Source organism: Heteronotia binoei, chromosome 6 (assembly GCF_032191835.1).
Source record: "Heteronotia binoei isolate CCM8104 ecotype False Entrance Well chromosome 6, APGP_CSIRO_Hbin_v1, whole genome shotgun sequence".
Lineage (NCBI taxonomy): Eukaryota > Metazoa > Chordata > Lepidosauria > Squamata > Gekkonidae > Heteronotia > Heteronotia binoei.
Genome location: NC_083228.1, coordinates 9487884 through 9505513, shown reverse-complemented (window position 1 = coordinate 9505513; position 17630 = coordinate 9487884). Strand labels below are relative to the sequence as shown.

Here is a 17630-nt window from a genome sequence, read left to right as displayed (position 1 = left end):
AAGGTAAAGGAGATTGTGAGTCGCTCTGAGACTCTTTGGAGTGGAGGGCGGGATATAAATCCAATATCTTCATCTTCATCTTCTTCATCTCCTTGGCAGACAGGTCCAGCGCTACTGAGTAGACCAGGTAGGTGGCTGTCTAGGACGCCATCTGGACTATACAGGTGCCAGGCACCCCCTCCATCTCCCTGCGCACAGCCTCTCTTTGCTGCTCACTCTGCTGCAGAAGCAGCAGGAGGGGCGGTGGTGGTGCAGACTACAATTCCCGCTGCTTGGGGAGTCAGGCTAATGAGATACAGAGCTGGGTGTCATCAACACATTGGAGACCACCCACCCCAAAGCTCCTGATGATTTCCGCCAATGAATTGTCTTACACAGGGATTAAAACATATTGGGGATAAAACAGATTTAAAGGGCATTCAAATAGCAGACCTTTTAGGGGGAGTGTGAGCAAGTGTGGCAGAGATCGAAGAGGCTCAATAAAGTACTTGGCTTCATTTTTGCTTAACAATAATGTACTTAACTTGATGGACCTAACCTACAAAACCTGGAGGTAAGAGAACACTACTTAAAGTGGTTGTGTATTACCGTATTGCTGTGCAAAACGCTACTGCCAATGAAACTAAAAATCCAGTGGAGAAGAATCCAAGTGGGCGGCTGTGTTGGTCTGAAGTTGTAGAACAAAACAGGAGTCGTTGCACCTTTAAGACCAACTTAGTTTTATTCAGAACATATGCTTTAAGCACACTTCATCAGACGAGGAATCCGGTACAGTGAGCAGAGCCATACTTAGCTGGTAGGCAGTGGCTCAGAATGCAAAATGGTTCAAATTTAAGATCCAATGACAGCATAGTAAAATTATTTGGTAGGCAGCGGTTTAGAATGCAAAATGGTACAAAGTTAAGATCCAATGACAGAATAGTAAAATTAACAAATTGAGCAAACCTTTGATCTGCATAGCATGAGCATGCAAAAGCAATAAAACAGTAATATGTCAAAATGTGGGAATGTCTGTTCCTGGGCCAAAAGGAAGGCATTTCTATATCAGAATAACTGGGTTAAGCCACAAGATGGCGCTGAAGAACACTGAGCGAAGCAGTTCCAGTAATTTATGCCAGCTTTTCGAAGGCTAAGACTGAAATAACAAGAAGTCATATGAGCGAATAATTCACATGTCTTTACTGCCATGTTTAGAAACCCAGGATTAAATTGCTTCCGGAAAGAAGGATCTATTCCAGCTTTAAAACTACAGTAAGGACCACATGCCATAGAGCAGGAAGTGGCGAGACGCATTCTCGACGAGACCAACGACAGAGGATGTTGGACAAAAAACCCCCCGAAATAAAAACTGAAGATATTTACGTTGGATGCATCTTACCGACAGTCAAGAAGTCTGTTCGATACTGACAGGTCATCCCAAAGCCAAAATCCCGCCAAAAGCCAGAGTCCTTTTTGTGCACCTAAAATTATAGACGCATATTGTAGGTTTTGCCTGAGTATCTAGATGTTACAAAAGATAGACTTGTATAACTTAATTCTATGAGGCATTTGTTGTTTCACACAGACAACCCCCTCCCCTCAACACTCCCCTTCTGTTTCCATTCTTCTAGGGGACCTGCCGACTCCATTTGACATTCAGGTATTTATTTAATTGCTTTTTATATATGCAACGGAGGGTCCAATTGTTGTCTCACATATTTCTTCCCAGAAGCCCAAATTCTTCTGCCTACGCTCTGGTTTCCATGGAATTATTTAATTCTATTTATCAAAGGAATTTAAAAACCTTTCCCTTCTGGCCAGGGCTTTTTCTGTAGCAGGAACTCCTTTGCATATTAGGCCACGTACCCTTGATGTAGCCAATCCTCCCAGAGCCTACAGTAGGCCCTGGACTAAGAGCCTGGTACAGTCTTGGAGGACTGGCTACATCAGGGGCGTGTAGCCTCATATGCAAAGGAGCTCCTGCTGCAAAAAAGTCCTGTTTCTGGCTAAAAAGAGTGAAGTCTGTATCGGCAAAAGGCCTCACTGCCTTGAAACATCCTTTTCTCTTCTCCCTTCTGCTCTTTTGGCACCCTGCCTGACAGAGTTCCAGAGAGCTTGAAATCTCAATCTTTTGTGACACTTCACTTGGGTCAATAAGAAAAAAAAAACACTTCATGGCTTTTATTTTGGGATTATTTTTGGGGGGGGGGAAGCAACTAAGCTACCTGGAACCTCTATCGAACTGACAGCACAGAGGGTGAAAGTTGATAGGGTTGATTTTAAAGAGCGCCCGCGGGGTTGCCTCTCGAAACGCCAGCCTTCTGTGAAGCTGGTTGGGTTTTTTTGGTCAGAATGCCCATATCTTCGCGTCTGCACTCCCACTCGCTGTCTGCACCAGGCAAGGCTAGAAGGTTGCAGATTAAGCTGTGGTTCAAAAACAACCAGAAAAGCTCCCACGGCATGTCCCTTCAATGCTTCCTCCACACCAATAATGTTTTATTTGCTTTTGACCACTGCAGCTGTGATCGGTGTTCCCTCTGAGTTAGTGCGAGCAAGCTCACAGATCTTTAGTCCCCAGCTCACACCTTTTTGTCTTCGCTCAGGAAAAATGGCTCCAGAGCAAACAACTTTACGCAGGAGATTACAGCTTTCATGCCAGCAGCTCACAAAGTAGAATTTTTGCTCACCAGATGCCACAGCTTAGAGGGAACACTGGCTGTGATGGGTTCAGAGGCAGGCTGCCATGCTGGTCTGCAACAGAAGAGCTGGATTCAAGACCAGCTGCCCCTTAGAGGCCAACAATTTGGGGTGGGGGGTATGAGCTTTTGAGAGTCAAAGTTCCCAGATGATATCCCCAGACCGGACTCAACTCTAGCTCTGATGCCCATGTGCAGCCCAATCCTCTTGCCTTCTTTATCAAAGCATGGGGGTGAGCGCCGGCAGGATGCACTGAGATTTCTCTCCTCTCTCCTCTCTGCTGCAAGGTCTGAGGGTGAAACCTGGAAGGAGGCAGGTTTCGATATCGATGGAGATGCCAATGCAGGGGCTCCCTAGGGCAGGGGTGTCAAACATGCAGCCCAGGGGCTGAATCAGGCCCCCGGAGGGCTCCTATCAGGCCCCAGAGCAACTGGCTGTCGTCTGCTTCCTTCTCCCTCTCTCTCTCTTGCTTCTGTCGGCATCACAGCTTGCTTTGCCCGGCTTGCTCAATCGCACAGACGCTACAGAGCAAAGCCTCTATTTTCTCCATTGGCTGAGGTTCCTCCCTTGGGGAGGAAGGGGTGGGGAGGCACAGCTTGCTTTGCAAGGCTCTCTCAGTCCCACAACAGAGCTACTGAGCCAAGTCTCTCTTCCTTCTATTGGCTGAGGCTCCTCCCCCTCCTGGTCCCCTGAGGAAGGACGGAAGGAGCCAGAGCTTCCTTTGCCCTGTTCTTTGGGTCCCATGGGAGAGATACAAAGAAAGCACCTTTAAGACAGAGTGCTAACGTTTTAATCATGCTTTAAGTTTGATTTGTCTTTGTCCCTTATAAAGTTGACATCTTTGCTACCTGGCATTACATTTTATGACACACATGGCCAGCCCAGCAAGGTCACATTTATGTCAGATCTGGCCCTCATAACAAATGAGTTCGACACCCCTGCCCTAGGGCTTCCTCTTTACAGACCATCTAGCTCCCACGCGCACCCCCCCCCCCAATGTCCTGACATGGAGAGATGCTTAAGCTTCTTTAGATTCCAGCCGCTTACCAACTGCTGCTCCACGGGGGGTGGCACATCTTGATTAGCGTAGACAATGGCAGGATTATAAAGGCTGAACACCACGGGGTAGAAAACTTTCTTGCCTGTGGAGACAGGAGAGGTTTGTTAATTCAGCGTAGCGGGAAAGTCAACTGCACTTCTTGCACAGGAACCCCAAACTGCTAATTGGATTTCTGTCGATGACTTATAATGCCAAAAGACTGGCAGGTGATCTGCCTTTCAGGGACGAGATTGTTGAATGTGAACCCAGAAACAGCAGCACTTCCCCGGCAAAGGGAATTTTTTTTTTAAAGGAACGGGACGCTGTAGCTTAACCATTCAACTACGAAGTTCCTGTGTGACACTTCCCCAAGTGTTCCAAGTCAAATGGCCAGTTTGGACTATATCTGAGGACCTTTGGGAGGCAGGAGTCCTGATGGCTGACCGTCACCTCTGATGGTCTCCTCCACTAATATTGGGGGGAGGGGGTTGACTTCACATTTACAGTGCGCCCTTGACTCTTCTCTTAAGGTCACTTTTTGCAAACAGGTCTTCCCTGCTCCCCCTTTGTTTTCTGGTATAGTTGGCCATTAGGCCTGTTCACCTTTGCACAACTCCAGACTTCTGCAAGCCCCTATGCCAAACTTAACAGCATGTCAAACTCAATAGCACTAAAAATTGCCTGGTCAACACATCATGTTATGGAGGCAGGTAATTATTCAGGTCTTTGCTTCCTGTTATCCAGCATGAGTACGGTTTCTCAAAGCACCATGTTCTAGAAGCCAATCACCTTTCCCAAAAGAAAACGTCACTGCGAGATCACACTATCCGTTCCTCCAAGTTTGCACAGTGCGTCAGTCAAGCATGCGGTTTCAATGACGAGTCAGGTTTGATACAAAACTACGTTTGTTGATAGACCGATACTTTCTGCGTAACAGTTTCTTGAGAGTGAAGCTAAAGATACATTGATACAATACTTTTAAGGCACACTTCAAAAGGATTCCAAAAGGTGGGGGCGAGGGATGCGCTCTCACACATAAACTATCATAAATGTCTGCATTCTCATAGCGTTATCAGGACTCCATCCTTGCTTTCCCCAGATGTGCCACACTCCCTAACAGGAATGTATGGGAAGGTGCTGATTACTCTTTCTCAAGTTAGTTTCGTTTCTCTCTACTTCTACTTCGCAAGCAATAAAGCAAGAAGGGGGAGGGGGAAAGAATAACAGAGCTACTAGACCTTGGTCCTCCATGATATTTCACAGGCCAGCTTTATGGGGGATTCTAAAACAATCAATTACCAGTGGAATTCTACCATGCTTGACATACTGCCCCCCTTAACATCAACATCGGGGTTTTTGAGGGAATGCTTTATAGAACTTGTTTACTAAATCAGGGGCTAGGACATTTTGTTCTGCCACCCATTCATTCTGGCTAGCAGGGAAATGATTCCACTTAATCAGATAATACAACACTCCACGTTTCACTTTAGCATCTAAAATTTCTTCTACTTCACGATGACTCTGATTCCCAATCTGGATAGGTTGTGGAGCTGGTGGTCGAGGGTGCCAAGGAGTACCACCCCGGTCTCTTTGCAAAAGACTGCAATGAAAGACAGGGTGTATTTTACTAGACATCTTGGGTAACTCCAGTTCAACTGTCACTTTATTGATTACCTTTTTTATTTTGAATGGACCCAGAAACCTATAAGCCAAATTCTTTGAAGGCTGATTCAGAGGAAGGTTTTTTGTTGACACAAGCACAGAATCACCCACTTTGAAATCCCACATGGGCACATGGGATTTATCATATTGTTTTTAATAAGCTTCCTTGGCCAGTTCTAGATTTTCTTGGATTCCCTTCCAGCTTCCCTCCAATTTGCCCCACCATTGTTCGAAACAGGTGGAGTCTCGGGCCCGCTCTCCCCCCAGCAGCAATGGGACAGGCTTGCCTTCGTAGCCATTCACAATCTGAAACGGGGAAGCTTTGGTTGAGCTATACACACTGTTGTTGTAACCATATTCGGCAAATGGCAAGAGGCCAATTAGATTGCTGGTGGTTCACATAGCACCATAAATACTGTTCTAAAAGCGCGTTCATCCGTTCCGTTTGTCCGTCGGTCTGGGGATGGTATGCTGAGCTCAACCCCTGTTCTATACCCATTAGCTTGCAAAACTCCTGCCAGAAGTTGGCAACGAACTGTGGGTCTCTGTCACTAATGATCTTATCGGGGAATGAGTGGAGTTTCACAATATGGTGGAAGGGCAAATAAGCTAGCCTCTTAGCTGTTGGCAGTTGCGAACAAGGAATGAAATGCGCCTGTTTGGAAAAGGTGTCTACTACTACCAGAATTACGGTCTTCCCCTGCAAGACTGGTAGTTTGACTATGAAATCCATTGATACTACGGACCAAGGATGTGTAGCTGTTTCTAGAGGCTTCAACAATCCAGGGGGCTTCCCTCCTCTTCTCTTCGCCATTAAGCAAATACGGCAAGAAGCCACAAACTCAGAAACGTCCTTTTTCATAGAGGGCCACCAGAACTGCCTGTTAATTAGTTGCAGTGTCTTCACATACCCAAAGTGCCCGGCCAGTTTATTGGAATGGCAAAATTGCAGGACCTCTGAGCAGAGGCTCTTAGGGACATAGAGGTTGCCATCTTTATACCAAAATCCATCCTCCCCCTTTTGCACTTCACCCGGCCGGTATTCCCCTTCGGTGGCCAGCCGTTTCCGCCCCCCCCCCCCACACACGCACACTTCTCTGTCTGCAGATTCTGCCTTGATTTGGACCGTGTGGTTACCATAGCGGCTACTTGGGAGGGGGAGATCAGGGAGTCCACTACCTCCTCTTTCTGGCTATTGTGCTGAGGGAGGTGTGAGAGGGCGTCTGCCAAGAAATTTTTTGTTCCCGGGATGTGCTTTAGTACAAAATCGAATTTAGAGAAAAATCCCGCCCACCTAATTTGCTTCACAGTGAGTTTACGGCAGCCAGTGAGCTCCTCCCAAATTTTTGTGGTCGGTCCAAATTTCAAATGGCAGCTTGGCGCCTTCTAGCCAGGACCTCCAGGTTTTTAAAGCATAGGTCACTGCAAAAGCCTCTTTGTCCCATACCGACCAATTGCTCTGCTCCTGAGAAAATTTCTTAGAAATATAGGCACAGGGTTTCAGCCTCCCCTCCTCCTCCCTTTGCATGAGGATGGCTCCGACAGCAATGTCGGAAGCGTCACACTGCACAATGAAAGGCCTTAATTCATTGGGGTGACTCAAGACTGGCTCACTGGTGAACAGTCTTTTAAGCTTATTGAACGCTTCCTGACATTTAGGCATCCAATTTAGCTTTGCTCCCATTTTTTTGGAATCTGGACCCTTCTCCTTTGTCTTCAATAATTCAGTGAGGGGCAACATTATTTGAGCAAACCCCACTATGAAGGTACGGTAAAAATTGGCGAACCCGAGGAATGATTGGAGCTGTCTACTTGTCCTCGGGGGAGCCCAATCTAGTACCGCCTGAACCTTACTCGGGTCCATGGTCGGTCTCCGCCCAGACACCCTGAAACCCAAGTAATCGAGTTCGGATTTATGGAACTCGCATTTGGACAACTTAGCATACAATTTGTGCTTTAGCAGTGTGCTGAGAACTTCCCTCACTAGCTTCACATGTGATTGGAGGCCTTGAGAATAATTATGTCATCCAGATACACCATTACCCCCTTAAACAGATATTCTCTCAGCACTTCATTGATAAAGTTCATGAACTCTCCTGGCGCTCCTTGCAACCCAAATGGCATCAAATTGTCCCATTGGTGTATTGAATGCTGTTTTCCACTCATCCCCCTCTTTGATGCACACCCTGAAGTACGCATCTCTCAAGTTCAATTTAGTAAAAATCTTCCCCTCCGACACTGTACTGAGTAAGTCCTTGATGAGGGGTATTGGATATGCATTAGAAATGGAAATCCCATTGATCCCACGAAAATCAGTACAAAGCCTAAGCGAGCCGTCCTTCTTTTTCCTAAAGAGGACGGGGGCTGCGTGGGGGGCCGTGGCAGGTCGTATGAAGTCTCTCTTCAGGTTCTTATCTAGGAACTTCCTCAGCTCCACCTTTTCAGCCCACCCCATTGAGTACAGCTTTGCCTTGGGCAGGGTTTGCCCCGGTATCAGTTCAATGGCACAGTCCACGTCCCTATGGGATGGGAATTCATCGGCCCCCTGTTCACTGAATACCCCCCTTAAGTCTTGATATGCCTTAGGGATCATCTGGACTTCCTCCATTGTCAGGCAAATCTTCTCATTTTGGGGTGGCGGACTGGGGCCCCACTCCTTATTTCAATAATGGGCTCCGCACCTCGTATCATTGAACTCTATTGTCTGGTCCCCCCAGTGGATGTCTGGCTCGTGCTTTGCCAGCCACCCCACTCCCAACACTACATCGTAAGAGGAGGATGGGGCTATTACAAAAGCCTCCTGTTCCCAGTGTCTTTAATGCCCACCGGCACCAATTGAGTCTCTAATACGCATGGCTCCCCCCTCATTACTAACCCATCCATTTGCTCGAATTGGATGGAATGCAGCAAAGCCACTGTGGGAAGCCCCAATGCGCCCACCAGTTTAGGGGTGATTATGTCTCTCGTGCCCCCCAAGTCAATCAAGGCTTTCACCTGAATGAAGCTCCTGAGTCTGCTGTTTAACAAAATCACTGGTACAAAATATAGCGACCGCGTTACTCTCGCCTGGAGTGGTGCCGGTTTGTCGGCGACCTGCTGATTGGCACCATTGAGAGCAGGTTGTCCTCGTTTCCCGCCAGCTCGTCCTCCCAGGACATTTCACTCAGCTCATCGATAACGATGGTCGAATCCAGCACCGAGCTCGCGGCCACGCTGTTCTTCGCCGCATCCTTAGGGCGGCTGGTCTGCTTCCTTGGAGTTGGAGTGCTTGTCTTGGTGGTGGCTGATGCTGGCCTAGGGGGGTTAGGGCAGCTGCTGGCCAGGTGGTTCGGGTCCCTGCAATGGAAACATTTGCGGACCGCCGTGGACTTTCCTGCTCCTCCTCCCACCTGGGTCGTCTTCTCCTCTGTCTTCACCCTAGGTTTCTGATCACGGCCCGTCTTGCCGCTCTGCTGCTGGCGCTGCATGGCCACTCTCTTCGTGTTGGTCTCTACCTCTCCCGCCAGCTGTATCCACGCCACCAGGGTGGTTGGCCTCGCTTGTTGCAGGGCTCGATCCAGAACACTTGCATTCAGCCCCCGGGTGAAATGCTTGATCTTCATCAGCTCACTCCACCCCCTCACTTTAGCTGCGTTGGTGCAGAACTCGGCCGCGTACTCACGGATCGACTTAGAGCCTTGTTGTATGTCCCTTAGGGTGGCCAATGCACGGGTCTCCTGAAGGGGGTCCTCATATTGGGCCAGCAATGCTTGGAGGAAGGTGGCCACATCATCCAGTTCCGGGCTCATGGCCTCGTAGAAACTCATGTACCATTGCTTAGCGGCTCCCTTCAGTTTCGATCCCAGGTAGTCCACACGGCTAAATTCATCAGGGAAGGTGTTTCCCCAATAATGCTTGTAGCTATTGGCCTGGATTGTGAAGTACTCCACCTCTTCAGGGGCCCTGTCGAAGGTGGCCTCCAACTCCCTCCCTCGGCCGCTCTCTAGAGGGGCCAGGGGTGCTGCCGGTTGCGCCCGGGGCGGTATTGCCGAGGGTCTAGCCACAGGCGATTGCGGGGCTCTTCTCGGGGCAGTCGTCCTCATAATATGGTCGACTTGCCTGTTGAATTCTCCGGCCATCATGGTGGTCATCGCTTGCATCACTTCCCACAACCCCTTGGCGACCTCTTCGACTTCCTTTCTTACCATCGAACGGAACTCTCGAGCAATCTCGTCTTCCTCATCCCCCGGGCCCATTATTTCATGGGTCCCAGCCGCTTCCACCTCTACCAAAGGTGGATCGCTTTCCGTGCAGGTCGCTGCTGCGCTCCCCTCCTCTCCAGGCTCGGCCGCCTCACCTGCTCCTGTGGCCATCTTCACCAGGTGCATGTGCCTGGTTAGGATGGCATCTCTGCACGCCGGGGCCTCGTCCATCATAGTGGTAGAGGTGCGCGGTTGCCACTGGCGTGGGGTGACCGAGAGTTGTTGAATATGGAGCGGGGAGCCCTTCCCAGTGACTCTCTGGGCGTCCAGCATGTGCCACGGTGGGGTTGGTGCTCTCGCCCCTTCTTCAGGTTCTGGAAGTTCACTGCTCACTGGAATCTTTTCAGCCATCCAGTTACAAAGTTGCCAGGGCTATTAAACTTCTTATAGGATCACTCTCAAAATGTCAAGCATGCGGTTTCAATGACAAGTCAGGTTTGATACAAAACTACGTTTATTGATAGACCGATACTTTCTGTGTAACTGTTTCTTGAGAGTGATGCTAAAGATACATTGATACAATACTTTTAAGGCATACTTCAAAAGGATTCCAAAAGGTGGGGGCGAGGGATGCGCTCTCACACATAAATGATCATAAATGTCTACATTCTCATCGCGTTATCAGGACTCCGTCCTTGCTTTCCCCAGATGTGCCACACTCCCTAACAGGAATGTATGGGAAGGTGCTGATTACTCTTTCTCAAGTTAGTTTCGTTTCTCTCTACTTCTACTTCGCAAGCAATAAAGCAAGAAGGGGGAAGGGGAAAGAATAACAGAGTTAATAGACTGTCTGTTGTGGGGGAAGACAAAGGAGATTGTAAGCCACTCTGAGTCTCTGATTCAGGGAGAAGGGCGGGGTATCAATCTGCAGTTTTCTTCTTCAGTGACATCCCCCCCATCCAGAAGCTGCAAGGAAGCATGGCCAAGCTATCCCAGCACAATTCCTTTGGACTCCTCGACTGCTGCTGCTCCCTGTTTCTTTGCCAAAGGCAGATCTCCCAGGCAACCGACAGTCAGATGGCTGGTCACTCCATATGCCACCTGTTGCTGATCAGCTGGCTGGTGGGTGGGTCTTTAGAGTGTATGCTTACACCCTCTTTGGGCCTGGGGGATGCTGACTTGGCACTGTAGAGTGCCAAGAGGGAGGTCTGGCATTGTCACTGCACCCTTCCCACACATGCAGCCTCCTTTGGGAAGGCGGCAGCTGCCCTTGCTGAATCCAGGAGTTGTGTAACCAAACAAGAGAATCACGGCAAAACAGGCAGGAGAATAGAAAGCAATGCTCCTGTGAAACCCAGCCTTCAAAAAATTACAAAATGAATTACAAAGTAAATGTTATAATAAATACAAACGTATAATATATTCAAGTTCCATCAACATACTGAACTCAGTCTTTCATACACTCCAAGGAACTAAAACACGAGAACACCAGTCCCATTGTTTTTTCAGCAAATGAATGCCCAGACTTCTTCAGGAAAGTTCTGATGAAAATAACAAATGTTCAATCAGTCCAAATTCATAACAAGTGCAGCCAGCAATCCAAAGGCAACAGGTTTGTACTTGTGCCCCTGTTTCGCATATAGCTTCTTCAAGCTTCTAATAAAGATTTTGATACATCGGGTAAGAATGCCACAAACCTTCATCAATGAATAACCCTGACATACCTGGCTCGGCGTTCAAGCGACAGCTATTCAAGAACTCGGCTGTGAAATAAATATCAACGTCGCAGAAGAACATCAGGACCTCGCCTTTCTCCCAGGCTCTGGCGCCGACATCTAACCCTCGGCCACGATTGAACTCTTCGTTCAAGGACACAAGTGTGTAATTATGAAAGTTCGTATCTCTAGAAAGAAGGAGAGAGAAATTAATGAGAGGACATTTTTTCCCACGGTCCCTGGCACAGCAGCTTAATGATAAAATACATTCCGTAAACCAGGGACCTCCGTGGTGCTTGGTGGCCATGGTGCCCCCCCCAACACATTTTCTGGTGCCCGTTTTTAGAAAGCGGGTGGGGCAAGGAGGGTCTTTTGTTCAACAAGGCGTCTGATTGGCTGTGCAGGTTTTTAAAAACCTTGTTTTGGTAGCAGCTGCCACCACAGCACCATCTTCACTGTGTGACTGAAAGGTAAACAACTGCAGCTATTCTGTGACTGCCTCTCGAGGCAGCCATTATGGGGCAACTGTTCTGTGGCTGTGCCCACCACTGTTTCAGAATTTCGAAGATGCCCCCAGGCTAAAAAGGTTGGGGACCCCTGCCATTGGCTTTGCACAGTCATGGCCTAACACACCTGAGCTTCTGAACAGTGTGGAAAAGAACTGGCATGGCCAGACACCTGCTCATGATGTAGGTGGTCCCACCTTCCTTACTAATAATAAAACAGCATGCATACTTTGTTGTTTCTTCTGGAAAGCCCTCCTCCCAGCTGGAAATGGACGATTATGGAAAGCAAATGCACATCTTCTCCTTGAAGCATTTAACGTATTTGCCCCAGAAATGCTTTAGCAAACTCTAGGCAGCCTGCCATTTCTAGCTAGAAAGGACATCCAGAATCCTTCAAGAGGCATATGCAGAAAGCGTAAGCAATATAAGGTAACCACCGGAAGCAATGAAACTTTCACGCCAAGCGTGTAAATATGCGTTTTTAGCGAAGTTAAACAAAACAGAACTCAGGAACACTGAACATTCTTGAAATTTTTCAACCGACTCTAAGGAACCTAGTATTCTCTCCGCACCATCACGGGTGGAACACTTAAGAAATTAAAGGCTTCACCCACGTCTTCATTAAGTCCTATTTGAAGAGGCTATCGTTCTTTGTGACTGTTGAGAGACTTGGGGAAAATTTCAAGAATGTTCAGTGCTCCTTAGTTCTGTTTTTGTTTAACTTCACTAAAACGCACATTTACACGCTTGGCGTGAAAGTTTTATTGCTTCCGGTGGCTATTTTTTGCTTATCTTCACACCGGTTCCAGATGTATTTACTATATACAGAAAGCATAGCTCTCCGTACAAAGCAATTCCATACATGGAATTGTGTGTGTGTGTGTGTGTTCACCTTCTCTTCTTCAGCTTTTCTGCTGAACATTATGGAAAGCAAATGCACATCTTCTCCTTGAAGCATTTAACGTATTTGCATAATTCCAGGGGGAATGCATTTTGCCTCTTTACCATCACCAGAAAGAGAAGCTGAAGAAGAGGCGGAGGAGGGGGAACAGTCTTTAGCTTTTCCTTTGTGCAGCTTTTTAAAAGGAGCTTAGTTTGATAAGCTCCTGGGCTGCACAACGTCTTGTCCCCAAGTCACTGGTGCATCTGCAGTACGAATTAGCAGCGTGAGGGAGGCATGGGCGAGGGCTTGAAAAAGGCTGGAAGAGCTGTGCTCAGATGCGTTGCCCCAGATGCCCCTTGTCATGATCTGTGCAGGCCTGGGAGACAAGGCCTAGGGAGGCCTGGGTCTAAAGACCAGTGTGGGAGTAGAAAGCAGACACAGCCTACAATCCCTACAATGCTTGGTGCCCGCTGTAACCGATCATTGTCCAGGGATTGTGTGAGGGGATTGATACATAAACTTTGTGGGCTGTGGAACTGCGTCCTTTTCTCTCAACGAGTCAGGCTGGGAGGACAGTCTGGGGCGGAGAGAAGGATCCCTCACTCAGAAGGTAGCGTGAGTCACAGGCAGTCGGCCTGGGGGAAAGGGCTGTGGGCCCTGACGACTAACAGGCTAGGGGGAAGTACAGGTAGCCGCGTTAGGGTTTATTTTCCTTTTCCTTTATCCACTGTTTTATCTATTAAGCACCGTGCCTTGTTTAAATACCCATCCCTATATTAATAAACCTTTATCTTTTTAATGTTCTCTGCCTGGTCCTCACGCCTGTGTTTCTCGGCTAAAAGGGGCATTTTTGGTTGGGCTCGGGAGGGTGCTCTGGGCCTTCCAAGGGACCTTCAATCCGGAGTGGCGGCAGTGTTGGACAGCAACCCATCTGGGTCATGACACCCCTCCTTGACGGAAATGGCAGATGACTTCAGAGGCTGCTGCTCTCCGGCTGAATACTCCTTAAGTTCAACAGAAGCTGCCTTATTTGAATGCATCTTAAACTGAACCGGTGAGTAAGAATCAACGATCGAGGCGAATTCGACAAATTGGTTCTAAACAACACAAGCCAAAAGGGTACATTGGTGCCCAACATAGATACTAAAAAAACAGGCTGCCAGAGTATGCTGGGAACTATAGGGCGAAGCACAGTAAGTCAACTACTTGAAAGGTCATACCCAGTTTCTCTTTACTCCTAGCTCAGCAAAACACATGCAATAATATCTCAATATGTTCATTTGGAACTTCTCGTTTGCTCATCTCAATCCACCTTTCCCAGATCCAGGCACTGAAACTTTCCCCGCTTTACATGGGAAAATAATTATGGCAAGACACCAGCTTCTTCTCCCAGTCTAAAGAGCCAGTTTGGTGTAGTGCAGAGGTGGCCAACGGTAGCTCTCCAGATGTTTTTTTGCCTACAACTCCCATCAGCCCCAGCCATTGGCTATGCTGGCTGGGGCTGATGGGAATTGTAGGCAAAAAAACATCTGGAGAGCTACCGTTGGCCACCCCTAGTGTAGTGGTTAAGTGTGCGGACTCTTATCTGGGAGAACCGGGTTTGATTCCCCACTCCTCCCCTTGCACCTGTTGGAATGGCCTTGGGTCAGCCATAGCTCTGGCAGAGGTTGTCCTTGACATCTCTATCTTCTTCTTCTACTAATAAAAACCAAGCAACTGATTGCTAGGCCACAGATACACATCCATACTAAGTGTTTTTTTAAAGTCATGTTTGATTTTTCTCCACTCACCTAGCAACCAACTCTAAGATACTCTTGACTTCAGAAAGCCCTTCTTGGCCAAAATATACTACAGTGAGGTGAATCCGCTTGTCCTGATTAATGCACACGTCCCTTAAAGAAAAAGAAAAATGACGTCAGGTGATACGCTAACAAGAGGTCTTTCAATCAAACATTTTTGGTTTAGAGGTGGCAAGTATCAAATCAAACACACACAAGCAGAGCCCTACAGCTTCCAACCACATTTAAGAGGATCCCTGCTGGGTTTGGACCAATAGTCCATCTAGTCCAGCATCTCATTTCACACAGTGGCCAACCAGTTCCTCTGAATGCCCAACAACAGGGCATAGAGGCCGAGGCCTTTCCCTGATGTTTCCTCCTGGCTCTGGGACTCCAAGGTTTAGTGCCTCTGAATGTGGAGGTTCCCCTCAGTCACCACGGCCAGTAGCCATTGATAAGACTTCTCCTCCATGCATCTATCTAGTCCCTTTGAAACTGCTTATTCTCTGGTAGCTAATTCCATATTTTAATCACTCTCTGTGTAAAGCAGTATTGCCTTTTTTTCCATCCTAAATCAGCTTCATTGGATGCCCTTGAGTTCTAGTATTTTGGGAGAGGGAGAAAAATTGCTCTTTGTCAACTCTCTCCCCCACCATGTATAATTTTATATGCCTTTATCACGCCCCCCCCCCCCAGTTGTCTCTTTTCTCAACTGAAAAGTCCCCGATTCTTCAGCCTTTCCTCAAAGAGAATGTGTGCCAATTTAGGAACCAATCTAAATTAATCAGGAGAACAGTGTAGCGTCTGTCTTGAATTATAGCAATACGTGGGTGAAGTCTCTTCCAAACGAACAGCAGCGTTCCAATTTAGGCTTCTCCTGGCTACCACTCGGTTAAGAAGGGGGAACTGCTGATTCACTGACTAGTAAGGATTACAATCCACAAGGTCCGAACTCTAGCATGCAGCAGAGACCAATGACGTCTTACACATTTTAAAAGAAACTACTTCTGGGTAGGAAGTTTGAAAAGCTGGTGTTCTCCAATTTGTCTGGTTCATACCCAAACTAACCGGCACCCTAGAAAGAAACACAATTACACTCAATGGCTGAGGGCATAGTTTCCAATGCACTTACCTGAAGTTTTGCATGAACTGGGCAAAAACTTCTGTCCTTCCAGCGAGGGGAACAATAATGTCGATTATGGACCTGGAAATGTCCACAGTTTCACTCTTTACTTTCATTAGGGGCCCAAAGGGACGGAAGAGGGTGACATGCTTGTACTCCATATCCTCTGCCTTCTTGTAGAACAACTCATACTGTGTCCCTTTGTCTCTCTCAGTGCGGTAATAGCCTTAGGAACAATCCACAAGAGGAACTGATTCAGTCACAAACTTAAAACTTAGCGACAACAAAGAGTCTGCTGTTTCAAGAATTACTACACAGGAAAAAACATGGCAAATTTCAGGTTGTTAATCGGTCAGATGCATTACAAGATAAAGAGGAAGGAACAAAACAAATCCCAGACATAACTGTGGATTATCACTACGATTAGGTTATTTATAGTCCAGCTTTTTCACTGAAACCTGAGGCAAATTGCATAGTGTAAGACAGGCACAATCAACAAGATGGGGACATCCAATGAACAATACAATATTGAAATCTGAAAGCAGACATTTCTAACAGAGCTAATACACAGCATGAGGTTTTCAGAATGATATATTAAGTGGTGTATAAACTACCTAGTCTGGAACATACTCTCAATAATAGGTAGCCATACCGTGGGGTAGGTCTCAGTCATTAGGACTTTAACAAGGCAACTTTCTGACCATTTCTATACAGTCCTATTTACCTAAGCATAAGCCCTCTTGAACAATTCTGCTTTGCATAGTTTGCAGAAAGTCAGGAAAATGGGAGCCTTTCTAACTAGGGAGGGGCACAAATCAAACCACAAAGCAAAATCCATCACAAATTTTGCACTGTTCATAGTTTGCATGAAGTTCATGACATGTCTAGTGTCACCAACTTCCACAAACATTTAAAGTACTTTGTGGTGGTTTGCAGCTGGAGTAGAAAATGAGTTTAAAGGGACTCTGAGTCCCTTTAAACTCCTGCTTTCTGCCCTCTGCAAAACAGCTGAGCAGTGGGGAGGCCCTCCCTGCCACTCAGCTGTTTTGTGCTGTTTTTAAACGGACTGCTCAAGATAGCCCGAAACATCTGTACTGCGTGGCAAAAGCTGCTCCTCACTGCTTGGCTGTTTTTCATGCTTTCTGCAATCTCTGTTTAAAGGGACTGTGGTTCCTTTCAACAGGGTTTACAGGTACACGAACCTCAAACCATCTGTGGTTTGGTTCATGGTTCGGCCACAAACTGAACTACATTTTCCTGGTTTGTGCCCATCCCTATTCCGACCCTCCTCAGGGAGGCCATTCCATAAGGTGGGTCCACAACAGAGAGTGCACAAAAGCAAGCATGGCTACCAATTCTGCCCATTTGCAGGATAGTACTTGCAGAAGGCCTTGCTGGGATGAGCAAAGTTGTCATGGAGGAGCATAGAGAGAGAGGAGGTCCCACAGATGAGGGATCAAGGCCATGAAGGTCTTTGTGATAGTTAATATCTTGAATTGAGCACATAACTGATGGGCAGTCAACAGAATGACAGCAGAATGGGGGTGATAGGCATGTTCTCTCAATCATAACCTAGCTGCAGCATTTTTCTGGTTCACAGAGGTCAAGCAGAGCACAAGGAGAAAGCTTCATGTTCGATCCCTGGCATTTCCACTTAGAGGATAACGGAACTCTAGAACGACCTTTGCCTGAAACCCCTTGGAAAGCTGCTACACATCACCAACGGAACAATGAGCCCACTGTATAGCGCAGTGTCTGAACCACTCCTGCAAGAACACAAACAGGCAAATTTCTCATGGCCTTAAGAAACTGGCCAGACTGCTTAGTGCAGACTTTGCAGAGTCAGTGCAGAAACCCAGTGCTCAAAATAAAAAGTCAGCACACGCGCTCATTATCTATCGGAGAATTTTATCGACAGATTAAGATGCCTAGTAGGTCAAGTTCCACCCTGAGCAGATGACGACTTGGCTCGACCGTGCTAATCTGCAGCTCTAATCCTTTTGAGAAGATCAATACCTACAATCAGTTTACTGACTTTCGTAGTACAAGTTCATGATGTTGCTTTTT

At 47.3% G+C, this 17630-nt stretch overlaps 1 protein-coding gene across 1 annotated transcript in view; it reads right to left on the bottom strand.

Moving 5' to 3' along the window:
• Positions 1–17630, bottom strand: part of CSGALNACT2 (chondroitin sulfate N-acetylgalactosaminyltransferase 2) — a 69133-nt gene that overhangs the window by 3943 nt on the left and 47560 nt on the right. Inside the window, exons 3-7 of the mRNA XM_060241032.1 lie at positions 15573–15789; positions 14453–14554; positions 11283–11461; positions 3724–3818; positions 1379–1460 (exon numbers count right to left, since the gene is read on the bottom strand). Of these exons, the coding sequence (XP_060097015.1) occupies positions 1379–1460; positions 3724–3818; positions 11283–11461; positions 14453–14554; positions 15573–15789 (675 nt within the window). The remainder of the gene's footprint in view (positions 1–1378; positions 1461–3723; positions 3819–11282; positions 11462–14452; positions 14555–15572; positions 15790–17630) is intronic.